This window comes from Lagopus muta, chromosome 21, assembly GCF_023343835.1.
Source record: "Lagopus muta isolate bLagMut1 chromosome 21, bLagMut1 primary, whole genome shotgun sequence".
NCBI lineage: Eukaryota > Metazoa > Chordata > Aves > Galliformes > Phasianidae > Lagopus > Lagopus muta.
In genome coordinates, this window is record NC_064453.1 from 5,751,340 (window position 1) to 5,778,586 (window position 27,247).

Sequence of the window (27,247 nt, forward strand, 5' to 3'; positions counted from 1 at the left end):
GCACGTGAGTTCAGATTTCATCAGGACAAAAGCACTGTCTGCTCGCTAGCAAAGCCTGCTTACCAGGGCTCCCAGCAACACAACAACTCCCAGGCAGAAATTGCATTAATCCAGCCTGGAGCAGCTGCAGTAAGGGCCAGCAGTGTCAGGGCAGGCAGCAAGCACACATACAACAGCTGCAGCTTCAGCCTGGGGAAGTGCTACAGCTGCACACCAGGTCAGTGCTGAGAAGTGGCAAAGCACTGATTAGAAGGTCTGGGACAGAGCCTGACAGTAGCCACAGCTTATGGCAAAGACAGAAGCTACAAAGCTGATGGCATGGAGGGAAAAGAAAGGGCTGGCCTATGATCTTTGTGCCGTCTGAAGTGCCCCTTTAGGGAAGCATCAGGATTAGAGGGTTAATAAAGCACTGTGCCTTGTGGCCTACAGCTGCTGACTGCATTGATCCAGGCTTTGCCCACAGTGACTTGCTGTGCAAGCACAAGGCGGGCATGAAACATTGGTCCAACGCTGACCCAGAAGGCAGCGTGCCAATTACAGCAACAGCCACAGCAGCAGCTCTCGTTCAAGGGGAGCAATGGCTGAAGGGGACTCACAGGAACTCATCGCTGAGGATCTAAACGAATCCGAATCGCATTTGCATTTCATTTAGATTTAATAGGGTAGTTATTGTTTGTTAATTATGTGCCAATTGATTAACGCAGCAACATACTTACGGAAGAGGAATAATTCAGCTGAAAATGCATATCCGACTCAATTGAATTAAGCAGATTCAAAGCGATGCAGTGCCATGGAGCATACACCTCCTGTCTGCTGCACGATGGCTACATTCTGCACAGCGTACACTGCATTAATTTCCATCCCTCTTCGCTCCAGAAAGCGGTGGGGTCACCATCCCTGGAGGTCTTCAAGAAAAGAGTAGATGTGGCATTGAGGGAGGTGTTTTAGTGGGCATGGTGGGGATGGGTTGAGGTTGGACTGGATGATCTTAATGGTCTTTTCCAACCTAAATGATTCTGTGATTCTATTCTATGATTCTATGAAAAGCTGCTCTGATCCACAATGACCTGTGCCCAGGAAGAAGTGCAAGCCATGGAGTATGTGTGTGTAAGATGCTGGAAGCCAACGTGTGAGCCCCCACATCTTGGAAGCCACAAAGCTGAGCTCTGTTAGGATTCCACGGGCTCAGGAGTTGGACTTGATGATCCTTTCTAACTTAGGATATTCTGTGATTCTATGATTCCTTGCAGCATCAGTTCAGCTACTTTTGTCAAGAAAAGATGTGCATGCCAACACTAGCCTGCAAACGTACAAATAATTGGAAAGCACACAGAAACTCCCTCCCAAACCTGGAAGCTGAACTCATGAGAGCTGTTGTTCCCATCTCATCTATCTTTTCAGTAAAAGCAAGTTCTCACTCCCGCAAGGTTCCAAGGAGAGCTGAGAAAGAAGTCTGGCAGAGGTCACCCCTACCAAAGGTGAAGCAGCGGCAGCCAATTTGCAACTCTGAAAAGGAGATCTGGAGTATGTGGGGATGGGGGGAAATTAAATCCCATTTGATGGATATGAGAAACTAAATGATCCTCTTCATGATGGTCTTCGCACACAAGCAGATGCAAATCAGAGGATTGCTCCAGCCAGGAAATGTCAATTGTATGGAAATGTCATCTTCATTGCAGAGCTCTCCTGGGGCTGCTGGAAACTGCAATTCAACTGCATTAATTTCCATTCTTCTTTCTCTATCTCACTTAGTCTTTCACTTTTCAATCTTCTAACCTTTATTAAAATAAAAAAATTAAAAACACTCATCTTTTCTGCATTCAATATCGTTTGGTAGCTATAACTGAACAGAAAGGTTTGAGTTTCAATTAGAAAGGTCACTCCAGGATCATCTTGCATTGGATCCACACGTTGCCTTCAGTTTAGAAGCTGAAGATAGCACTGAAGAGCTTCCTGTGCTAGGGCTGACACCTCCAGCTTCTTCAGTCCTACCAAAAATAAACGCTTAGCTGTTATTTTGCAAATAGCCCAAAGGCTCCCAGATCTCAGGAGATTTTCAGCAGGAAAATTTGTAATTTGAATTCGAACTGAAGATCAGATCAAGAGGAAGAACATATGCATACAACCAAAGGCATTCCCCACACGGAGGCAACTACACTTTTGGAGGCAAGTGTCTCCAAACCAAGGGAACTGTCAATTGGGAGCTCACGATAGCTCCAAAGCACTGAATTTCACACTTCCCACTATGTGTATCTCCACTTTCTTTGCCCCTACCCTAGCCAACTGAACTTGTTTCATAGAAAAACAGGCTAGTGCATTCCCCAGTGTTGAACTGAAGAGGAACAAACAACAAGGTGCACGGAGGGGGACAAGCGTATGGCTGGGCAGGAGAGAGGGATTACGTGCATTACAATTGATTTTCCATCATTAATGAACCATGAAGTGCTTGTGATTGCATCTTGAAGAGATTTATAATTATTCATCGAATCTCAGAAGATAATTAAACTTCATTAAGTGCAGACATGACAAGCTTGCATAGTAAGAAGAAACCCTGGGGCAGGTTTCTGATAGAGGGGAGAGACAAGGTGTTGGGAGATGTTAAAGAGAAGCAAGGAAAATAAACTAAAAACAATTTTTCTCTGAATGAGAAACTTCTCAAAGTGTTTTTTCCTCACCTCTTTTTCCTTCTTTTTTAAGGGAACTTTGCTCTTTCACACCTCACAATCACACCGCTGCTTCTGCCTGACATGCAGAGTGCTTGTATAACGCACTTACCTATTCTGCAGCAGTTGCTGTGTGAACATGTTCTAGGGTTTTAGAGACAGCGAGGGCTGTCTTACTGCATGTTTGCTGAAGTGGCTGTGAGGTACAAAGCCCAGATTGTGGAAGGAGCTAGAGAGAAGCAGGGTGAGGCAGTAACAGGGACACGCAGCTCTTCACCACATGGATCAGAATTTCCCACTATTTTAACATTTGTACATAAAGGGAGTGTATGGCTCTTCCAATTAGGCCTGCCTTAGCCTGAGGCAATGTGAAAATTCAGTCCACATTCTAGAGATTTACTGGGATATAATGGATCACATACTTTATGGGTTATGTTCAATACTAGATTAAGTTATGCCCTACAAAACGCTTGATGAAAGGTAAGCAGCATCTAAGAATATCTAAGAAACCCACTGGAGAAAGAAAAATCTAACAATAATGTGCACTGCCTACAAACAAAGAAGTGCTGTCCAGTTGGTAGTAGCAACCAAAGTCATTAATCAAGGATAGAATTTGTTCAACAAATTACTGTGTTACCAGGAGCTGGCAGTAGTTACAGCACTCCAACTCAGGTAAACATCTGCATCCCCAAGTGCAGACAAAGCAGTCACCTACTGGTGTACTTCATCTTCTGCTCATACAAAGTATGCTCCTGATAAGCCAAAAAAACCCATCTTGCTTTCTTGGCTTAAGGTGATTTCACTGCCTTTTGAACCTGCACTAATTTCCTGAGATGCAGAGAAGGAGCTTTGGTCCCCTTTGTTTTCTCCAGCCCCGTTTATACATAACCTGCCTGATCTAACACGGGTCAGCATCAGGCTTAGCCAACTTCCAGCCCACTGGGTTACCACAACCACTGCAGAGGGCATATTTCTATAAGTCAGCCTAGAGAAAAGGACAGAAACCTCTGACTTTCCCAGGCTTGCCTTTCCTCTCAAAGGATTTTCATTACAGCCCTCCTAAAACTGAATATCAGGAATTTTCAGTCCTGAGTTTATTAAGAACTGGAAATGTTGACATGAAATAAGCAAGACCCAGTGAAGATGCTTCTTCCACCAGGCTGACACAACTTTGCTGAGCACAGAGCTTTGCAGAGCACAGTGCACAGAGGATGAGAAAATGCAGTCTGCGCTGTATTTCTGGCATGAACATCTCTTTCCTGTGCACACCCAGGGGAACAATGGAGCCCAACAGCTACATCTCTCTCATTTCCCCTTCATTTTCTATTCCTGCCTGACACAACACCTCGTCCTTCCCTCGTTTCAGACAGACTTTAGAAATACAGCCTTCCGTGGTACAATATAAGTGGTATTCAGGTCTATCAGGCCTGACTTCATAGAATCACAGTCTCAACTGAGTTGGAAGGGAACTTTAAAGGTCATCCAGCCCAACTCCCAGTTTCAAACTGGTACAGTTTAACCAGTTAAAATGCCTTTCATTTGTTTAATCGTTCTGTGAGCCAATTAAACCGAGCTGATATAATCAAGGTGCAATCCAGTCATGCTGTGCATACCCAGAACACTTGCTCCAATTTAACTGATTGAATTTAAAATCAGTTTCAGGAAATCCGTGCAAAGCCTGTAGAGGGATTTCCAATCTTTGCAAAGAAGAGACAGGCTGAAGGGAGACAGTCTCCACCCCAGAATCTTCCTATCCTGCTTTGCAATGAATTCACACATCCCAGCTCTGTTGTGAATGAGGTTCCTGAAGGCAGCATTTACTCTGGCTCTCGCCCTCATGCTGTAGCACCATGTGTTTTACAGCATTGTCAAACATAATGATTCCTGCCCTGGAGAGAAATTGGGTCCCGTTTTATATTTTATTGCCTCAGAAAGGACATTTTTTACTTTCCACAGTCCACAGTTGGCAGCAACAACCCCATAAATCTTGCCAAATGCTTTTTGTTGATATATTGTCCAGCAAGAAGTCTGCGAGGCTGTGGCTAGCACAGAGTAAACAAGTTAATGGACCCCAATCCATGTCCAAAGAGGGTGAGCAGCAGGGATAAGGAGTGCTGCAAAGTCACTGCAAATGAAGTCCAGCAGGTGGTAGGTAAGCTAAGAGACCCCTGGGAGCTTTTATCCTGTGCTTCATTCAGAATAATATGCAGATTGTTGGATGGAGCTGCATTGGGTGTGGTTGCAAGCATTCATCTGTAAAGCAGATGAGCACATCTGTAGTTTCAAAAGCAAGCTGTGGTACCTGATTTTCCTAACAAATGCACACTGACGGAAGATGTTTGTTCTTGCATTACGGGGAGTATCCAAGGTATGCAGTGTATGCGTGCTAGCTGCTGCAGGAGGAGGAGTGCATGTAGGTGACCTGGTCTAATTGTGTAGTAGCACATGTATTACAGTTGTAACTGTCCTTGAGCCAAGCCCTAATTTCTAACAGACTTGTACTTTGCAGGTGGTGACAGAGCCTCGGCCTAAGAAAAAGAGATGTTGAGCTCGATTCCTGTGGGCAGCTAACGAACCGCTTCCCTCCTCTCCATCTTTGTCCCTGCGCTCCTCCCTGAGCTCCAACAGCACTTTGTGTGTAATGAAGAGATAATGCCATAATGACTTGATATGTTACACTCAGCCTAGTCGTAATGCCTTGGAACAACTAACTGCCACTCTGCAAGTGCTCTAGCAAATCAGCTGGTTGTGTCCAGTTCATGCAAAGCCCTGTGTGCCTTTCCAGGCAGAGGACTTGCTCAGTGAAGATGCCTGGACAAACCAGACCCAGACCTCACAGTGTTAGATGTCCCAAGATTTACTGTCCCCCAGTAAACATCCTCCAGATATGGGACAGGAATCAGCATCACCTCTCCATAGTCCTTGACCGCCTCCCTGGGCAGCCTGCTCCAATATCTCACCATACTTTCTAAGAAGAAATTTTTCTTAATACCCAACCTGAACCTCCCCTGGTGCAACTTAAAGCCATTACCTCTTGTCCTGTCACTGTCACCTGGGAGAGGCCCAAAACTGAACCCAGTACTCAAGGTGCAGCCTGATCAGTGTGAGCGTAAATGCAGTCCTATGAACACAGCCTGTGCCACTCACTGTGTGGTTGGCTCTGGTTCCTTATGAACTGAAAATTCTCCTGAGGCCTCAAGAACAAAAATACTGCTAACCCTGGCTGGAAGCATAATGAACAGGGAGAAAGATTGATTGCTGTGGCTCTAATTAAGTGAGAAGCCTTGATAGCCTCATAAGCTACAAGAGCAGAACCAGAGACCTGATGGGGAATTACAGTGGCACAGCCTCCCCTGCTGCACCCTGCCACCTTCTCCTTTTAGGATCAGCACCTTAGGATTCTGAGCACGCAGTCACCCTGTTCCAGACTTTATAGACTACAAGTCATTTTAAGGGGAAATAGAAGAAATGTGCTTTCCATAGCTGAGCATGACAGGAAGCTCAGGGACTGACTACAGGTGGGAAGGAGCAGCAGTTGGCGAGCTGCCTTCCATCCTCTGCCTCACTTGATTTTAAGGTGTCTCTCCACATTAAGCACATAGCATTGCATCCATTTATAGTCTGTAAACAGTGTCTCATATCCTGGCCGGGAGGGCATGGGGAGTGCAGGAGGAAGTAGGAGCGAATAATTATCCACCAAGGACTCGAATTCTAAGAGATTTACATCCTTCCTCAGCCATAAACATCCCTGAGAGCTCTGGAGATAAATACTTGCTCTCTCTGCACAGGAAAATGCTGCCTGCCAGCCTACAGCTGCTCAGCCTCCCCTACATGCCATTCCCCTAAGGATAACCCAGCTCTCAAAGGGAATGCAGCTCTCTCCATCCCTACAGAAGTGATGTCTTCATTGGATATCTCTCTTGCTGTACAGCTCTAGGAAAATACATGGGTCATGGGAAACAACACTTGTGCCAGCTCTTGATTTTGTACTGAACTCGTGATGAACTCGAGGCAGACAGAGCCTTTCCCATCTCTCTGACTTTGCACTCAGCCTCACAGAATCATATAATCATTTACGTTGGAAAAGAGCACTGAGCTCATCTAGTCAAACCATCTTCCCATCATACTACCATTAAACACCTCACTCTCCTCCCACACTTCAGTCTTACCCAAAACCAGAAAACTCCTCAGCCCATCCCGCCCTTAGTTCTAAGCACACCATTCCCTTTCCACATATTTGTCCATGGCTACTGTCCTCTAGCACACTATAGCATTTTTACCTTTTCCTTTGTATGTGCATATTAAATGTTTTTTCTTGATAGAATTGGTTCAAATTCCTTGAACCAGGAATATCCCTCACACTTCATTATTTCCATGAGAGGTGACAGATTCCTGCAATATGCAAAGGAAACACAACTTCTTGATCCTGGCCATGATGCTAGCTTTTTCTGTATGTTATTTGCTTGGGCTGCCTCAGTTTCACCACTGTGACTGCCTTCCAGAGACACTGTGAGACTGACTCATCATATAATCATGGACTCATAATGGTTGGAAAAGACCATTAAGGTCACCATGCCCACTAATCATGACCTTCAGTACCACATCTCCACAGTTCCTGAACACCCCCAGGGACGGTGACTCCACCACATCCCTGGGCAGCCTGTGCCAATGCATTTACCACCCTTTCAGAGAAGGAATTTTTCCTAATATTGAACCTAAACCTCCCCTGGTGCAACTTAAAGCCATCACCTCTCATCTTATCACCACTAGCTAGGAGAAGAGGCTGACCCCACCTTGATACAACCTCCTTTCAGGGAACTTTAGAGAGTGATAAGATGTATGTGTAAGATTTTAGATAAGAGAAGCTAGAAAAGGGCACGACCATTTCATATCATGGTGTATTTGATCTTCCTAGTAACCAAGCTCAACTAGCAAAATCCCATTGTAACTGATAGCCAAGCAAGACCGGAGAATTCAGCAGTTACCATCTTCACTTTGCACTATCTTTCCCCAAACATGTTCGCAGTGCATTCCCTTGACCTCAGCACAACTCCACTTCAATCTCTGTCCATCACACATTGTTGGCCTTGGAACTCAGAGCACCAGGGGGTGACAGACACATCCAGAGAGTGACAGACCGCCAGAGTCAGCAGAATGCAGCCCGTTGCCATGGAAATCCAAGCCCCTTTTCAAGCATCTGTGCTGCTCAGGGGAATGTGGCCAGCTCCCACTGTGAAAAATCTTTGTAAAGAGTTCCATGGAGAGTTGGTTTTGTATCCCACAATTGCTCTTTGCTCCCCAGCCCAATTATGTGTTCTAGCAGGAAGCGATGGACCACAGCTTGGCTCAGGATGTGTGACGTCAGGGAGCATTGTCTAACAGATGAGCCTGCAACCAACGACACGTTTTTGTAATACAAAAGCTCTGCAGGAAAATTTCAGATTTTTTTTTAATAGTGGAAAATCACAGAATCACTAAGGTTGGAAAAGACCACTAAGAACATCTATTCCAATCACCAAAAAACGTCAAAAGATTCATTTTAACTGCTATGCCATAGGACATCACCAGGTAATACCATTCAAAAGCATGCTTTGGGGAGATCTGCTTATTTGAATGTGCAGAAGTTATATCTTGGAGGCTTGTTTATTAGTCCACTACTCTGACAGGCTTCTTTTGGATGACAAAGGCATTGTAATAGGTGTGATACAAATAAAGCAGTAAGATAAAACCAAGCACTGGGATACAGGGATGTTGGAAAATTCCAGCAGCAAACCAACATTTTCAGCTGGAGTATACCTTGTAATTGCAGAAAATGCAGGCAGAAAATAGGAGTTATTAACTACTTCTCTAACACTTCCAAGCTTCCATCACATCACCACTCACATGCTTATAAGCAGTATTATGAGGGTGGTGAGGCAGCGGAGCAGGTTGCCCAGGGAAGCTGTGGCTGCCCCATTCTTGGTGGTGCCCAAGGAGGTTGGATGAGATCCTGGGCAGCTTGATCTGATGGGAGGCACCCAGCCCATGGCAGGGGGTTGGAACTGGATGACCTGTAAGGTCTCTGCCAACCAAAGCCTTTCTATGATTCTATGATCATGCAGTATTATGACCATTTTTCTACCTGTGTAAGTTAATGATATTCCATGCCAGCTGTGTACACTGCATACACATTGGCACATGCTCAATGACAAATATACTCATGTGCCTGCCTCTGTACCTATAAATACAGAAATGTGGTCACCAGGGTATAGGCACAATGTCAAAGATGTGCAAGTTCCTTTCCAAAAAATTACAAAAAAATTTTCCTTACAAAAAAATTTTGTCAAGGCTAATGACCTCCCCTGTTTTCCCCATAAAATGATTTTGCATTTCCAAGCTTACTTTCTTAGTCACATCAACCCTCTTGGCTCTTAGGAAATATCAGGTATTGAAGCGTGGCTGCTGCCGGTACAGGCTCCTGCTGTAAGTGCCAAGTTAGGAGTGCTAGGAGCAGCTTGGGCTTTCAAAGCTTCAGACAGCTTCATTAGCCAAACAAAGGCCACACGTCCAGAGCAGTACAAAGAGTCAAGGATGTGATGTAGAAGAGCTCTAGCCTGAGAATGAAGGCAACGGTTCTTCATTACGTTATTCTACATGTGACCCTGTGGGAATGGGCTGTTGTTCAAGGAGATGTGATAATAAGCTCTCCAAGGATGCTGGCTCTGTGATGTCCAAAACACAGATATTTGTGATTCTTCCCCAAAGCCCTCAAGACTTTCTCTTCCAGGCTTTATTCCAGAAGCTCTGATAGACACTTAGAAGACCACAACACACCAGTTTCTTACACCACTGTAATTCAATCATTAGATGCTGCTACAAGGCACAGCTGATGTCTTTTTATCCTCAGTGGCCCAAAGCTGTGCCCCAGAGGGTTCTTCACCCAAGAGATTTGCAATTATTTGTTGAGGATACTCCCGGAAATCCATGGTTTATGCCATACAATTCCACTGCTGAGTGGTTAGAAAAGTTTCTTCTGAACTTAGCCACTGAAATCTCTCCCCACGCAAACAGCCTCCCCAAAGAAGAAAGAGATTTATCTCCTGCCTGTCCCACTTTTTCCAATGAACTTCAATGATAATAACTCTAAAACCCAGCAAGTGAGCTATTTCTGTTCCTCTTCCCACCACTACCAGTATAAATATCAACCTGAGTCCTGGGGGCTAAATGCCTACTTAAAAGAATGCTCCCTTTGAACTAGAGAATTGGATTATCCAGAACTCACAAGAAATCTGGCAGTGGGTGAGGATTTCACATGCAAATCTCAGGCTGACGTACACAATGTTTTTCCATGTCTCAGGCCTGCTGTTGGGTGGGTGAACTGAGTTCCCAAGCTTCAGCTAAACAGGTGGAGGCTTTTCTGTGCCAACAAAGACTTCTGAGCTGAGCTGAACTGCACTGCAGCAGAGGGATTGGGTTCATGCTGGACACCAAAGCTTTGGGCAGCCCAGACACAGTGCCAGCCTGTTGTTAGGACTAAGCAGTCCTAAAGGAACGTGTGGTCTTTTCTATCACTACAAAGAAGTTAGCAGTTGCTCTCTTGTGACCTTCCTGTTAGCATCCTTGACTCCAATCCAAACCCCTGCATCTCCATGAAATTGCTTCCAGATTACCATTAACTCATCTCTAGCCTCATTTTCCTTTTCCTCTTTTTCTCCTCGATTGTGAGGCCTTACCCACTTGGCTGCTTCATTACAGGTGACCTTCAGCACGGGCTTTGTTTGGAAAGTGATTTAGAACCAAATTACCCATCTATTTCTTTCACCTCCTCCCTCTTACTGAATGCAGCAAGAGCAGCACCGGAGAGGATGTCTGAAATAGCACATTTTGAACACATTATAGAAAAGGAGATAGAACAGAATGCCATCCTCCACCACAGTTCAAAATGAAAGGGCTAAACTGCTCTTGGAGAAATGACAAAACAATTGCACAATTCATTCTAAGGATACAGGTGAGTCTGGTTTAGATCAGATGGAAATCTCTCTTAAGGAACTGGGGATTGTGCTAAGAACAGAGACTGCAGGACAACACAGGCACTGCAGGGGGCAAAGCAGAAGAGGGATGGCAAAATAAACCTTGTTGCTCTGGTTAAATCTCACTGGAGCCAGCAAGCAGAATAGGTTTCTCTGATTCACACTAAATCAAAGAACAGTTATATATCTGCTTGGTACAACCTAAGCAACACAGGTTACCATTCAAATCACAAACACAAGGGTTGAGTATGAGCTACAACACAAAGCTGTGAGCTGTACTATAGGCTCATGGCTAGAGGGGCATTTCTGTACATGCATGAAAGAGAAAGGAGAAGATGAAGAAATAACTAGAGCTGGAACAGATCGCCAGAAACAGATCACCAGGAAAAGTCAGAACAAACAAAGGAAATCTTAAAAAAGTCAAAAAGAGAGAGAAGATACTGATAAAAAGCGTGATTATAGAGTCCTCCATGTCCTAAGTGGCACTAAGAGCTACAGAGAGTTAAAAGCAGAGTAAGTGGGGAAGCAGCAGTGGAGTCCCTGATTTTGTGGAGGAAGGATTGTTCAACCATTACAGCATAACATGTAGAGGGTATATAAGCAGCAGACGCTTACACAAAAGAATGTTCAAATCAAACATCTGGAAAACTGGACCCACTCATGAGAATCTGATTCTCTTTCTTTTTTTTGGTGGTGGCATATCCATCAGCCAACATTTTCTGAGCAGAATCACAGGGGTTGGAAGGGACCTCCAGAGCTCATCGAGTCCAACCCCCTGCCAAAGCAGGTTCCCTACAGCAGGTCGCACAGGTCGGCATCCAGGCAGGTCTTGAACATCTCCAGAGAAGGAGACTCCACCACCTCCCTGGGCAGCCTGTTCCAGTGCTCCGTCACCTCACCTGTTCTTGCACACATCGGTGCAGAACTTCCTATGCTGCAGTCTCTGGCTGTTTCCCCTTGTCCTGTCTCCACACACTGCTGAAAAGAGTCCGTCCTCGCCATTCTGCCCCCCACACCTTAGATACTTATAGACCTGGATCAGGTCCCCTCTCAGTCTTCTTTTCTCAAGGCTGAACAGACCCAGGTCACTCAGCCTTTCCTCATAGGAGAGATGCTCCAGGCCCTTCACCATCTTTGTGACCCTCCGCTGGACTCTTTCCAAGAGATCCCTGTCTTTTTTGTACTGGGGAGCCCAGAACTGGACGCAGTGCTCCAGATGAGGCCTCACCATGGCAGAGTAGAGGGGGAGGATCACCTCCCTTGACCTGTTGGCCGTGCTCTTTTTAATGCACCCCAGGGCACTTACAGAGGAGCATAGCCAAGATGCTAGTGCCCAAGCTGCAGACTTCCTAAATTCTCTTGGACTCCAGTGACATGGACCAGTGAACTTAGGAACAGCTTAGAGCTCTGCAGAACTGAATTCTCAGCCTGAGGACTTAAAGTGATCTCTAAGTCAGACACATGACCTGCTGTATGACCAAGGGAATCTATGTGATTCTTAATCCATGTAGGAAGGGAAGGAATAGACACGCTGAACTACTTTGGAGAATTAAATCAGTAGCAAACTGTTGTGCACGACCATTTCAGCACAGTGACTTACCAGCTGATAAGAATTTAATTTACTAACAGAAAACATAAGAGGAAAGTCGAGACTAAGCAAAGCAGTAACAGAGAAGCCCAGTAATGAGATGCTCACATAGGAGGCGATTGGCTGATCCACGTGTTAAAAAGCAGCACAAAGCGGCCACAGGAAAACAGCGGGAAGAGATTAAGAGCTGACACTGAAATGCTATTTCCAGCTGACATTTATCTCTGCCTTGGAATTCCCAGTCGGAGGGGAGGTGACAACAAACAGGAGAAATTTACACTGGCCACTTTATGCAAATCTAACCTTTCCGCACCTGCCAGGTGGGAAGCATTTATTTACTCTCTGGCTGTCTGGCTAAATTGGCAGAAGCTCCAAATCTGAACAGAATACAGAGAAGGTCAAAGAAATGTGGCTCATGACTGTAATTTCAGGACCTGCTACAGGCAGTAGAGTTTTAATGTGGCAGCTGAGAGATATACACTCTAAGCAAATGAACTGGCAGAAGACAAATGCATGTGCCAGTGTATTCTCCTTGGTCACAAGGATTTTCCAGGATGCAAAGATCTGAAAATGAGCAGTAACTGTGAGATGTCCCAGTCTAGGGGTGAATTAGTCACAGTTTTAAATAGAAAGATAACATTTAAATGTACACTATCAAAATAACATGTTTATTGCAGACAAGCAAATGAAAACATAAATTCCTGCCATTCCTGAATAAGACTGTCTCTTTTTTTGGCATGTTAAATATTATCTCTTTGCAATATATAGCCACGCTCAGCTTTTTACATTAGAAAGTCTATTTTTGTCCATGTAAATAAAATGCAGCCATCTCTTGGGTAGGAAAGCAGCACAAGAGCCCTGGTTCCTGGTACAGAAGATCAGGGAAATAGTAAAGACCAATTTGTCTGGCTAAAAGTATAGAGGAAGACTTCAGATAGGCTACAGGTGCCTTTGCATGACACTGAAACACAGTCATGACACAGGAAATTAAAGCTGATGCCCTAAAAGTAAAACTAGTGGAAGACAGGAATTGACTTCTGAACAAAACAAAGCATCTTGTGTCATCTTGCTCCTCTAGGATCTCCAGGGTTTATAGAAGAAGATGAAATAATGCTAAGTTCACAGTAAATACCACTGAAATCATTGATTCCTCAGCTGATACACCTGTCACTGTGCAACGTTAGGACCAAAGCAAATGGCATCACATTTGAGAGTCTCATGCAGACAAAATAGACACATTTCCAGTGCTGTGTCCTGCAGACTTCAGGTTTCTTTCAGCATATCATCAAGCCCAGTTTTGCTTAGCATGCAAGAACTGAAAACAGCCTGAGGTTGTCTGGTTGCAGGGCACGCCAGGGGCATATTTCTGAACTGGGCATGCCCTCACATTGCCCCTGCCCTACATCTCCACATCTCCATCTGGCTGCTTTTGTGCAAGAAAAGGTTAAAAAAAAAAAAAAGATTTATGAAGCATCAGGAAAGAAAAAGAAAAAAAAAAATAGGTGAAGGAAGAAAAATCCCATAGGATAAAAAAGATGAGAAATTCAAGGCAGTTTTAAAGCAGTTAGTGAAGGCAGGAGTCCAAGTTGACCTGAAGTCAGAACAGTGAGAAAGTAAATGGACTTTTAAGGACTTCAGCTGAGATTTTCAAAGTCTTTCCGACACCTTGGATGTTCATTTCCACTCATTTCATTGGACACCTGCCAACAGAATCCTGTGGGCTGCTCTCATTCCGGAGGTCTGAATTCTGACAAAGAGCACCTAGACGACGTTTTACTTTTTACCCCTTTTATATGGATCTGTATAAAGAATCAGGGAAAATAGCAACCATTTCCTTCAACAACAAAGATTCTGAAGGGCCCACAGATACAGGTTACAGAAGAATTACTGCAGGTTAAAGAAGAGTTGCAAACAGACTCCAGAACAGCAGAACGGCTCCTGACATTCACAGCCATCCTGCTCTTTTGCTTTCCCCTGCTTTTTACTGTAATGGATGCTTGAATAACAACCACATGGGTTGTTCCCTTTTCTGAAAGAAACAGCAATAGTAGAAACCAGCTTTTTCTTCTTTACAATCCTCATGATCTCCACATTAAGATGACTTGGGGCTTCAGTTCTGTGAGACTATTGACTGCCCAGCAGGTAAAGAAAGCAATAAGTGGAAGCCAGTTGATAGCAGCAGGTAGCTCCAATAAGTTTTGTAATCAATACAAAGTATAGCTGAGACAGCTCCAAACACTAAGGCAAGGAAGCCCAACTTAATGTGTTTATAACCTTTCTCATTTCTTTTTGCTCATTTTTAAATTCCCCACTCCTTTCAGTAGCATTCAAGAACTAATTTCTCCATGGACATAACAAGCTTGTGCTTCATTCACCATTATCGTATGAATGCCTTGTAAATTGATTTACCTGCATGGCAAAGGGGAACTGCCCTGGATCTCCAGGACAGAGCTCAGCAGAAAGTAATTTAATTTGGTTGCTGTTTTTATTGGGTCTAAAGTGAGCATAAATGAGTGAAACGGAAATGAAGAAGATCAGGCACTTCCGGCTTTCTGACGATGGCCAAAGACTGAATCAAGGAAGATACAAGACCTTTCCAAGTGCTCCTATTGGATCCAGGTCCCGCTTTCTGCCCTCCTGAGGGTGCCAAAGACCCTTCAGACATTCTACCAGTGCTGTTGTTACATGGACACAAACTCAGAGTTCTGAGCTGTCACAGTGTTTGTGTTTGAGCTCCAAGGAACATGGGAAGAGGAGCCTCAAGGAGACGTGTGAAGGACAGGTAAGCAAAGGTATATCTAGATGTTATAAAGGCTTTGTAGCATTCTTGCACAGACAAAACAGAATGCTGTAAGGATCAACAGGCATTTTTCCCACAGCACAGCACAAAAATTATCATGCAATTACAGAAAGATGTGTTTTGTGCTCCATCTCCTACCTGAAATCCACTGGGATATCTGCAGGTTCTTTTGCACATCGTTCTCCTCCTTTTCCAGTCAGTCAGTTGCAGAACCTTTCACCTCTACAGCAACTTCTCCTTCCCAGTGCAATTCCTCTGGAAGAAAAATCAGCATCAAATTAATTCTTTGGAGAAAGTGCAAACAGAATTTTTCTGCATCAGGAGTATTTTCCTTTTTCTTTATTAACTGGGATGGGAAATGGAGGAGATGCTTTTTAGTTCTTTCAAAACTTTCCATAGGATTTTGTTAAATCTTTTCCAATGCTCTGATAAACAACAACAACAAAAAAACCATTTCAACCTGAAAAATGTCAAATATAAAAAGCTAGTAATTATCTTGGATGGCCAGACAAAGAACAGTCATACTAGAGAATCAGGAAAAGTCCACATTTGTCAGTTACCAACAATTTCCAGGAAATTTTTCATTAAAGGCCATTTTGCAACAAGAAATAAATACATGCTTTTCAAAAAAATGCTAGAAATACTGAGAAAAGGGTCTCAGGTGAATGAGAAAACCTTGATAGAAGGCCAATTTCATGGGAGATATGTAATGGTGCTTCACCAATTCAGCAGCCCCAGATATTCTTCCAAGGTAAAAAATGTCCTCCAGAACTATTTCATAAATGTTACCATCTTCAATATATATATTTTTAATGTATCAGATGGATTAGAGAAAAATAACAGCCAGCTTCAGGCAGTTCCAACTGAGGAATCCAAATCAAGGATGCCAGAAGTCAAGCATTCCATTAGAAACTATCACCTGTCCACACTGGGAATCAGCAAGAAGGCAACGTAAATAAAACAGAGTCGCTGCTGCAGGACAGGCGTACAGCTGTGCTAACATGACCACATCTGAAGCTCTTTCAGGATTCACCTCAGCCATTCTACTCCGAGAGCCATGGACTCCTCAGGCTTCATGATCAGAATCCATGCTTCACGATCAGCATCAGAACAGGACTCCTCCAGCAATCCCCAACCACAGCAGTGCCAGGAAGAGATGCTGCATCAGGAAGGCAATTTCCCTTTCTTTTTAACACATTTTAAATGAATGAATAATTCATCCCAAATGGCTTGAAGCCGAGTCGACTCTCCATGTTACCACCTGATTATATGTTCCATAAAAAGAGATGACAGCAATTTACCTCTCTGCTCTTGTAGGGTGGGCTCACAGGGGGATAAATACGCTGCCACCAAACCAGAGTGATGAATCGTTCCTCAGAGCAACCAGCGATGCTTTTAGTGATTTGGCATTTAGTGCTTCCCAGTGGGAGTGGTAAAGAGAGGGACACCAGCAACAACCTTCAGGAAAGGAGGGAAAACTACTGGCAATGTTTTGTTCTCTTTGTTTGTCTCCATTGGATTAATTCACTGCAGAATACCCAGCAAAAGCATCTCGGCAGAGGAGCATTCCTCCTAAAAGCAGTGCAGCCTGCAAAGCTCAGGTGCTCACACTGCTGCCTGGTGCTCAGGAAAGCAGCCATTAAATCCAATCCTGTTTCATTATTGATTAAACAGCAGAGTTAGGCTGGAGGACAGGAGCTGCATTACACATTCCCTAAAATGATGCTTCTTTTCCCTGGGCCACTCGTGTAACAAGCTGTGTATCACCCGCCAGCCTTTCAGTTAAAAAAATGAGAGCAAGAGAGATTTGCACTGGGCACTAAGGCACACTTAGAGGCAAGAGGGGAATTGAAGTGGTGCTATTCTTGCTAGAATCAGCCTACTGCATTCCTTTATCCACACCAACGTAGGACAAACTGAGCTTCTCACAGGAGGGGACCATTAGCTTGGCTGGCACAGGGCTTTTTAAAGCCACCAAGCACAGATTTTGTTGAGGCCGCCTAAGAAAGGAGGCCTTCATTTCTTAACCAACTTAAGCTCCATACCACTGCAGTCTGTTATGGGACACTGTAACACCATGGAAAGTACAGCAACGACAACAGAGTAACAAAATCCTAGGCTACAGCAAACGAGGACTTGCACAGCAGCTATGGACACAGAAAAAAAGGACAGAATCTGCTAACCTTCCAAAAGCCTCAAGGTACCCAGGGATCTCCAGCAAAATACCTCTCATACCACTGCCAACCCTTAAATGAGGTCTGGGAAGGGGTGGATCCCGGCTCCAGCCCTTCTGGTCATCCATTGCACACAGCTGAGCTCCCCTGGGCTGGCCCTGCCTTCCCACCAGGTGCTCAATCACAGCTTCAAGCCATGATTTAGCATTTCTGCTACAGACATCCCTTATGTTTATGGGCACACAAAGAGCTACACCAAGCCAAGGCAGCCAAGTTTGGAGACATCAAAGGTGGGGCTGGATGGGGCTCTGAGCACCTGATGGAGCTCCAGGAGCCTCTGTTCAGTGAATGGCAGTTGGACTACATGACCTTTAAGGGTCCTTTCCAAACCTAAAATCAATCTAAGCTCAATCTCCTTTCCCACAAACGCATCCTGGCTATGAGTTTTTTCCCAGTGCTCTGATCCCTCCCACTCAAAACCACACACAGTTCACACTATGCAAGAAGCCCTTTGCAGCCAGATGCACCCACTGGCACAGAAGCCCATGAGACATTTCCTCGTGCACACACTGTGCCTGCACATCCACACCTCCACTGCCTTCACCTGCACACTTTGTTCTGCTGCCTCTGTCCTCCCCTCTGCTCCCAGACTGCAAGGGGCTGATCCAGCATGTAAATGTGCTACAAAGACACATCCTCTCTGCCTCCCTGCTGGCTATGGGGAACATAAAACACAGTGGAGATTGCTGCTATTTTATTATTTATGAAGCTTTGGTTATTTCGTGTATAAATAATCCATGACTGCAAAGTGTTGCTGGCGCTGTAATTGAATATTCATGAGGTATTTTTGTTGAGAATTTTTACCATCATTTCAAACCCGGGCACAAAAATAAAAATCATCATGATAAAAATTTCATCTGTCACTTTGCAGTTTTAATCTCCGAGAAACAAAACCTCCCTCTCTTCCACCCCGAGGATTTTCTGAGGTGGAGGGAACAAAACAGTGGGGTTAATCTGGAAGGTAGGTTCACGCTGCATTCTAAAGAAGCAGATGCATCCTGCATACAGCTCTGCCTGCTGTCTCCTAGCATTGTCAGGATGCTTCATCTGTGGATGCTTTGCTGTCTGCAAGGAGCAAATGCAGATTTCCCCCTCTCCTTCCTAGAAACATCTCTCTTTTCAGGTTTAATCCCAGTCAGAACCTTGACTGAGGAGCACCCATGTGGGATCACCCAGCAAACAGCATAATGGAAGCATGCTGCTGCCACCCTGTGGAAAATGGAGGCCCCCAACTGCGGGGGGTCACTCCAGAGATTCACAAAGCTACAGCTGGTATGGTGGTTACAGAGGGTGGTGAGGCAGTCATCGTCCTGATGAGACAAATGGTGAACAAACTGGGGAATTTCCTTGAAGCAACTGTGGGATTTGCAAGGAAGGTATCTGCATGCTTTGCAGGTATGATTGATGTGTTCATGGTGTGCCCATGGTGGACAGGGGTCATGTGCACTGAGAGGATGGAAGAGAAACATAGAATCACTAAGGCTGGAAGAGACCTCCAAAATCACCAACTCATCCTCACCATGCCCACTGACCACATCCCTCAGGGCCACATCTTCATGGTTCTTGAACACCTCCAGGGATGGTGACCCACCACCTCCCTGGGCTGCCTGTTCTAATGCATCACCACTCTCTCAGAGAAGAAATCTCTCCAAATATCCAACCTGATCCTCCCCTGATGCAGCCTGAGGCCATCACCTCTTGTCCTGTCGCTGTTACGTGGGAGAACAGGCTCACCCCCACCTCGCCACAACCTCCTTTCTGGAAGTTGTCAGGACTGATGAAGTCTCCCTTGAACCTCCCGTTCTTCAGACTGACCCACCCCAGCTCCAGCTCCCTCAGCTGCTCTCCATAGGACTGTGTTCCAGACTCCTCACAGCTTTCTTGCCCTTCTCTAAACACACCCCAGGGCTTCAATGTCTTTCTTGTAGTGAGGGGCTGGGTACAGCACAGCACAGCACAGGTTCTCAAGGACAATTTTGGCAAATTGTTGGACACTTGCAAAGAATAAGCATCTCTTGCATTCCAGAATAGTACAACATGAAGCTTGACCTGCTTGCCTTGCTGAGATTTCCCTTTTCTTCTCCCAAGGCTCTGTATTCACTGTGCCCTTCAGCTCCACAATTTCTACCCCAAAAATGGCTAGAGGGGACTAACAAAAAATACAGCCCTATCAAAACTCTTCCCCCCCTTCATCTTCTGGCCTTCCTGGTGAGGAAGCTCTGCAGTCACCTCCATGGTACAAGACCAATGCCCAATTCTCATTTCTCCCCTACAAGTTCTTCAGGTCATAGCTCCTTCCTTTTCCAATTCTGTGAAGCACTCTGTATGCAGGGAAAGGAAACAGCAATGGGAGAAACAGAATGTTCCCAGCCTCCTCAACCCCAAAGCGGAGCATATGAGGACCTGGCAGTCAGATCTGAAATCTGAGATTCTGCCACCATCCACACGCATGTGGTATTGCAAGGCTGAGTTCCATCAGCACATCACAGATGGGAACAGAACTCTCAGAGCACTTTACCTTCCAGAGTGATTTATGGGCTCTGTCACTCCAGCAGACTGAACCATGGAGACAGCTGGAGCGTGCAGCAGCACAGAGCAGCAATCCATCACCACCATGTGGGACTCATCCAGGAATCCATCAAGGGCTTCATCATGGTGACATCTCTGCAGAGGCAGAAAGAGAAACAAAGGAAAAAGGAGACAGAGAGAGTGAGCCAAGAATGGAAAATCCACACTGGATTTCTCAAAACTTGAGAGTCAATGAAGTAAAACAAGATTACAGACACCAAAACATGTGTTTGGTGTTCTTAGTGACTCAGGTGGACCTGCTTTAAAGCCACAAATTACAATGCCTCACACAGCTGTGTTGAATGCTCTGGTACTCTGAGACCAGCAAGGATATATGCATGTATGAAATCACAATAATGTAACACAATCCTATATAAGGCCCTGTACAAGCTTGGCACATGAAAGGACAGGGGAGCATACAGAATGCAGAGTCCATAAGCACGGTAAGAATGCAGAAAGTAAACTCAACGATGCACAGAGATGCACACTCCCCAGTGCAGTGACATGATCAGTACAAGAGCGTGCATTGTCTTACTTTGATGTACAACAACAATAAGAGATATGTCAAGTTATCCAGAAAGGAGCTTCTCTCCATCTCCAAAATCCATAAGAAAACAAGGAAACATGATTTCTCCTAAATCTGTTAGACACTAGAGAGAGAGGTAAAGAAAATATCTGCTCTTGGAGAAAACCAAAGTAATTTACCTTTGAATAGGAAGCAGCAGAACAAAGCACATTATTCCTTTTCACTCCAGAGACAAACACTGATGTTGTTTTGAGTCATGCTGATATAGGTTAAGTAAGTGCTCCCAAAGCTGACAAAAGATAGAAGATGTGTTAGGACCTCTCAGAACACTAAATCAGCTGAAAAACTGGCAAAAAAGAAAAATAAAATAAAATGAACAAAAGGATTCAGGAGTTGGGATTAAAGGTAACAAATGTGTTTAGGCATCAGGAGGTGGATAAGGCTCAGGGAGGAGCAGGTGCAAGAGAGATGGGGGTGTGAGTCAGGGAGAGCCTTGGGAGAAAACAGAGGAAGGCATCAAGTAAGGGAGTGGGAAAGACTTCACAGGAGGCTGAGGTTAGGAAAGCTTGGACTGGGGAAGAGCAAGTACCTGGGATGATGAAGGAGGCATTTCAGATGTTCTGACACAGTTTTTTCCCAATGCTTGTCTCCTCAAGGGTCCTTTACGTGCTTCTAGAAGACCCTCTCTCCCATTTAGACATCCATGGGACAGCATGTATCCAAATGCCCTGAGGAGATAGGAAAGTGTGGAGATAATATGATTTGCAGTGCCACAAGAGCTGCTTTTGCAGCACAAGGTAGGCTGGCTTGTATCTAGCTTACCTCCAGCAGATTCTCTGCTGCTGTCTGACTCACATGGACTATGTGGAGCCATTTGAGTTTATGATCCTTTTATCTTTCTGACCAAGGGATCATAAGCTGCTTCCCCCAAGAAGAATAATGAAGCTTCATACATTACACATCCCCCAAAGGACTTAATTCTCCTTAATCTAAGGGGAGGATTTGTCTTCAGTCTCCAGCCCTTTTATTATCCATTTGTTGCTCCATCTGTAGCACAGATCATAAAGGAATCTTTTATTTTTTGAGTCAACTTTTTCTTGGGCCTTATTTGGGCTTCACATAACATCCCGGCCTGCTCACAGCTCATAGAAATACAGTAAGACAGAGACACTGGAGCCTGGATGGCCTTATCCTTGCTCATAGCAGTGCATGGTAAGGACAGGGAGATGTCTGACTCCTAACCAGAAAAAAGAAATTGTGAGTCATGAGAAACACAGCATTGACACTTATGCTTCACTCAGACCCACGCTTGCCCTGAATAGTGACATTCTGACAAATTAAAATGGTTCTGATTTTGTGAGTTATGGCTTTCAAAGCCAGGCTGGATGTGGCTCTGGGCAGCCCTGGCCTGGTGGTTGGCGAACCTGGGGGTTGAAATCAAATGATCATTGTGGTCCTGTTCAACTCAGGCCATTCTATGATTCTATGATTCTATTAACACTCTGGTGAACCAAGACTCATCTCTACTATGCAGGGTGCAAAGACATTCAAAAGAGTTTGGTTTTGTACCAGAGAGCACATCTAACATTCTCAGCTTGTTTTTGAAGATATGAAACACATGCAGCCTACTGATGGTGGGTTGTGGATATTGAGTTCTGTTCCCACATCTTTCGCTGATCCACAGCCTGGCTTTTAACATATTTCATGGACTCATTGAATGCTTTGAGTTGGAAGGGACCCTAAACGCTGTCAGGTCCAACCCCTGCACTGAGCAGTGACACCCACAGCTCTATCAGTGCTCAGAGCCCCTCCAGCCTGACCTTGGGTGTCTGCAGAGATGGGGCTAAGTGCCATAACAGTACAACTTCACACATACTGATGGTTCCAAAGGTTAAACAAGACAGTGCTTTCTCTGCCTCCATAACATCTGTGCACTAACCAGAGAGGATACCTGTCCAGGCAGCACACACTCCTTCATACAATCACCCTGACTCCTATACCAGCTGTGTGCATATACTTGTATATGAGAATACTGTCGTCCTCTGACGTGCTGGTGCTTTATTTTCTCCCTTTGCTGTTCTCACTGGGCTTGAAACTGGCACTGAACTGAAAGTAATTTCCTTTCATTTTAAATAAATAATAATTTAACAATGCATGTTGCTGAATTTCATTCTTGCATCAAAGGGGAGATGATTGCACTTCCCAGTCCGGAAAGACAGAGAAGGGAGGAAGATATGGCTTTATAATTAAATTTGCTTTTCCTCCTTCCTTTGTGCATCTCATTAAAAGAAAGAGTAAAAAAAAATAGAGAAAGAAAAGCACACAGAGAACACTGTTTCTCAGCCCCAGGAGAAAGGGAAAACTCTCTTGTTTGTCTTTTGCTGCTACTTCCATGCAACCTCATGGATAACACAGGCGAGGGGATCCTTTCAGGTCTGCAAACAAAACAAAGGACACTGCAATATGCTTGGACACTGGCTGGCTGTGCTGATATGCAGCTGCTGTCCCAGCCTGCCCAGGTCTAGGGATTACTAACCTTCAGACAGACTCACTGCATCAGAGAACAGCACGAAACACTCTTTCAATCAATGCAAACAAGTACACTGCAACTTTCTCCGTAATGACCCTACACTCAGAGTCATCTTCCTCAGTGGAAAAATAAATGATTCAGTATTAAGGAGGCTTTGCTAAGTGGAGTTTATGAGAACAGCAAAAATGCATTCCTTAATAAAAGGGAAGCTATTGAAGCTTATGTACTTAAATATCGCCCAGGTCTCCTTCAGAACAACCTCTGATCTCTGCTTGGTTGATCTCTTTGTCACTGCCTGAGCACTGCACTGGGGCTTACATTCTCAGCACAGCATCTACACTTGCTTTAATCCCATGGATGGATAGCCCTTGAACTTGGAAGCAGCTCACATTCAGCAGGGACTCTGGTCCAGTAACTTGCTGTAAATCTCTCTGCCTCTGCCTCTTCCCCCTTTGTATACAGCAGGTTCTTCTCTGCACATTTACCATTTAGTATGGCAGAACAGGAGGAAATTACCTTCAGCTTTCCTTGCCATCTGCATCCCAATTGCTCCAGTGGGATTTAGGCTGCATTCCACATGGTTCCATTTGCAGCAGATCTGGGGCAGAGGGAGAACAAGCTGACTGTGGCACGTCTCAGTGGATAAGACCATACAGCAGTTGGCTTCTGGAGCTGTTCTGTTGTGACTCCTCTAGCTGTGGCTGGGTAGGGCTGCTGAGCATTCCCTTTCGTATCACCCCACCTGCCAATCTGCAACACCAAATATTAGTAACAGACAGCCCCCCTGCAGACAAAATTTAAACCCAGGGAAATAATAAAAAACACAGAAGTGACATTACTGTGCATTATAAAATAATGAAACTGCTTTTTTCAATTTGTTTCTGCCCCAGATAGTGGCAGTGATCAGCACTTTACTAAAGATGCCTCTTCCACATCCTGGCATATGTTATTACTGTTATTAATAGCAAGCCATAGCCGGGGGCAGCACTCTGTGCAGGTACATTTATTTCCTTCACAGCCCTGTCACCCCTTGCTAGTGCTCCAGCTCCCTGCAGCACATCCTGCTACGAGGTAAGGGAGGCACATGGAACATCAGGCACTGCTCTGCCATGCTCCAGCCTCATTCTGTCACTCAGGATGTGCCTGTTGTTGGCTTTATATCACCATAATTGCATTACTCGTGCCTTATACCACTGCAATTTCCTGTTCCTTACTCCTAAATCAAAACTGCCCTTAGAAAGGATAAATACTTGGACACTACCTCCTCTCCTCTGAGTCAGTTCAGAACCTGCTGCTCAGCAATCAGGCAAACTTTCTCCCAGTTTCCTTTCCTGTTTCCAAGTGCTAACTTCTGCCCTCTGAGCAGGACTTGACACCTCTTCTATGAAGAAAGGTTGCTGCAGCTGGGCTTGTTCAGCTTGGAGAAGAGCAAGCTCCAGGAACACCTCATTGTGACCTTTCAGTACTTGGAAGCTTATAAACAAGAGGGGGATTGACTTTTACGTGGTCTGGTAATGACAGGACAAGGGTGAATGGCTTTAAACTAAAAGAGGAGAAATTTAGGTTAGATCTTAGGAAGGTCTTCTTTACTCAGAAGGCAGTGAGGTCTTGGATCTGCTGCCCAGAGAGGTGTGGGTGCCCTATCACTGGCAGTGCTCAAGGCCATCAATGGGGCTCTGGGCAGTCTGAACTGGTGGATTTGCTCCCTTAGGCCTGAAGAGGCTCTAGACAGTCACTAATACACTAACTCTATCAGCAATGCAATCCAGAATTTCTGAGCACTGAAGAAATCAATACAATTGGGCAGCTTAGCTCCTCTGCCCGTGGGCCACGTTCATCACCAGCATGTGTAGGGAACAGTGTAGAGCCATTTAATAACACAGCTCATTAGGCTTCTGACAACAGGGGATGATGGAACTAAGGCCTCAAACACTGAGCCTCTTGAGTTTATTTGTACGCGTAGTTTCAGGCTGGGGATGTTACACTACCCAGCATGTGAGGAACACATGTTTGGCACAAGATTCAGAGAAAAATTCCCCAGGGAGATCATGTAGAAATCCCCCAGAGGGAGCAGAATGGAACGCTCAGAAAAATGCTTGGAAAACAGATTAAATGAAGCGAGTCGAGATCACCTGGAGGTGACAGTTTCCTTGGCTTCCTAACAGCAAGGAAGCAGAGCTCTGTTCCATTAGGATAACTCCAGAACCACCACTTCTGGCTGGTATACACTAGGTCAAACCTTCTCTCTTCTTGCCCCAAAATCTAAGCTACTCTGTTCCCTCAAATAATAACATTCATTGAGAAGCAGCTGTAATTCCTACCACAAGCCCGGCTACCTAAGCTATTGTATGCTTTTTGGAAAGACACAGCCCTGATTCAAAGACTTCTAGTAACAGAACCTCCACTAATAATCCTAGGTAAGCTTCTCCAGTACTTACTTACTGTATTGTTTAAATTGTATTTCCAGTCAAAGTCTAGATATCCTTTCAGCTATTCAGCTTCCAGGCACCGGATCTCACTGGCCACTGACTACTAGATTAATGAGCATTCCATTATCAGAAATCTTTACCTTGTACTTGAAGGCAGTGATCAAGCCACCTCTTTAGCTTCCTTGGTATAAACCAGATGCAACTTCTTGGCACTGTCACATTTCACAGAGTTGTAAAAGGACAAAAATGTACAAGCTGTGATTCTGCAATGACAGAAAACAGCATTGTCAGAAGTGAAGTCATTATTCAGAGCTGTTCACTGAGATTATCTGCACTGGACATAAAAATTCTGATAAAAAGTCACTGGCTGGAGCTATTCCATTGCAGTTGGTCAACTAAGTCAGATAGGTCAGTTCCAACTGAAGGGCACAGAGGTGTGCACATGTTGGTACTGACTCCTCTAAGTGTTGAGCATGCAAGTTCAGATCACTTTCAGAAACTCTGTATCAGCAAAATGCACCTGCTTCAGTATTTGGAGAAAGAAATATCAGGAGCTTTTCCCCTGTTTTTCCTTGACTTTCTCGTGCTTCTGACGAAAGGGGAATTACAATTTTGGCAGAAGATGCACACAGACACAGTGCCCGTATCAGGCTCTGTATTTTCAAAAAAGCTTAGCACCTGGATTATGGAATCATACAGGTTGGAAGGGACCTCAGGAGACCACTGAGTCCAACCTCCTTGGTAAGGCAGGTTCCCCAGAGCAGGTTGCACAGGAAAGAATCCAGGTGTACTTCAATATCTCCACATGAGACCCCACTATCTCTCTGGGCAGCCTGTCTCAGGGCTCTGTAACTCTGACAGTAAAGAAGTTCTTTTGTATATTTGTACAGAACTTTTCTACTGCAGTTTGTGGCCACTGACCTTTATCCTGTTGCTGCACACCATTGAAAAGAGCCTGGCCCCATCCATCCGACTCCTGCATTTTAGATATTCATACACATTGCTCAGATCCCCTCTCAGCCTTCTCCTCCCCACATTGAACAGCCCCAGGGCTCTCAGTTTTTCCTCATACAGGAGATGCTCCAGGCCCCAGTTTCTCTGTAGCCCTGCTGGGCTCTCCCCCGCAGTTCCTTGGGCAGCCCAGCACTGGGCCCAGTGCTCTGGATGTGGCCTCCTCAGTGCAGAGCAGAGGGATGGAGAACCTCCCTTGTTCTGCAGGCCACTGTGCGATGCACATGGGGGTCCCACTGGCCTCTTGGCCACCAGGGCACACTGCTGGCGTGTGGTCACCCTGTTGGCCACCAGGACATCCAGGTCCTTCTCCACTTGGGCTCCAATGTTTTACATTCATGCTCCAAAAGCATCATGAGCTCTTCTTTGATCCATATTCTTCCTTCCAGCATCATTTGTGCCCTGGTGAAAGACCATTGGGAGACAGACAACACCTCATGCTTCAGAAGAGCTGAGGCAGCCCCCAGCCATGTCCTTGATGTTGTTACCCACCACTGCAGTGAGGCAGGATAACAGCAGCAACAGATCCTGGTGACAGGGGATTCCCCTGCCCTGCTGAGGCGATTCCTTACTTCGGTACAGAATGCAATGGATGAATCGCCCGGCTGCTCTTTTGAAAAACAGGCATTATGAGTGAGTTAGGTGAAATCACGCAGTTTAAACATAGTGATGACTTACAAAATGCAGCTTTCTATTCCATTCTCATTCCAGCTCTACAGCTGCTGCCAAAGCTTTTATTATTTACGCTTTCCCCTTGACTTTCTTCAGAAGTGTGGCTGCTTATTTCTCTTCTCCTTCCACCTCATGAGAGCTCCTAAAGCAGCATGACGGGCAAAAGACCTGAACTACATTAAAAAACATAGCAATGCAACTGAACCAGAAGAATGTC

At 45.0% G+C, this 27,247-nt stretch overlaps 1 protein-coding gene across 8 annotated transcripts in view; it reads right to left on the reverse strand.

Moving 5' to 3' along the window:
- The window catches only part of DISP3 (dispatched RND transporter family member 3), a 116,776-nt gene that overhangs the window by 73,047 nt on the left and 16,482 nt on the right, over positions 1–27,247 (reverse strand). For 4 of the 8 annotated variants that reach the window (XM_048967603.1, XM_048967608.1, XM_048967601.1 and 1 more), the window contains exons 3-8: positions 25,488–25,610; positions 23,435–23,668; positions 20,978–21,116; positions 20,568–20,677; positions 19,813–19,958; positions 15,199–15,315 (exon numbers count right to left, since the gene is read on the reverse strand). In XM_048967603.1, coding sequence (XP_048823560.1) covers positions 15,199–15,237 — 39 coding nt within the window. In that variant the 5' untranslated portion in view covers positions 15,238–15,315; positions 19,813–19,958; positions 20,568–20,677; ... (1 more) ...; positions 23,435–23,668; positions 25,488–25,610. Of the gene's footprint in view, positions 1–15,198; positions 15,316–16,361; positions 16,519–17,243; positions 17,386–19,812; positions 20,059–20,567; positions 20,678–20,977; positions 21,117–23,434; positions 23,669–25,487; positions 25,611–27,247 lie in introns of those variants that run through there. The other 4 variants (XM_048967602.1, XM_048967605.1, XM_048967606.1 and 1 more) reach the window with 4 other exon arrangements.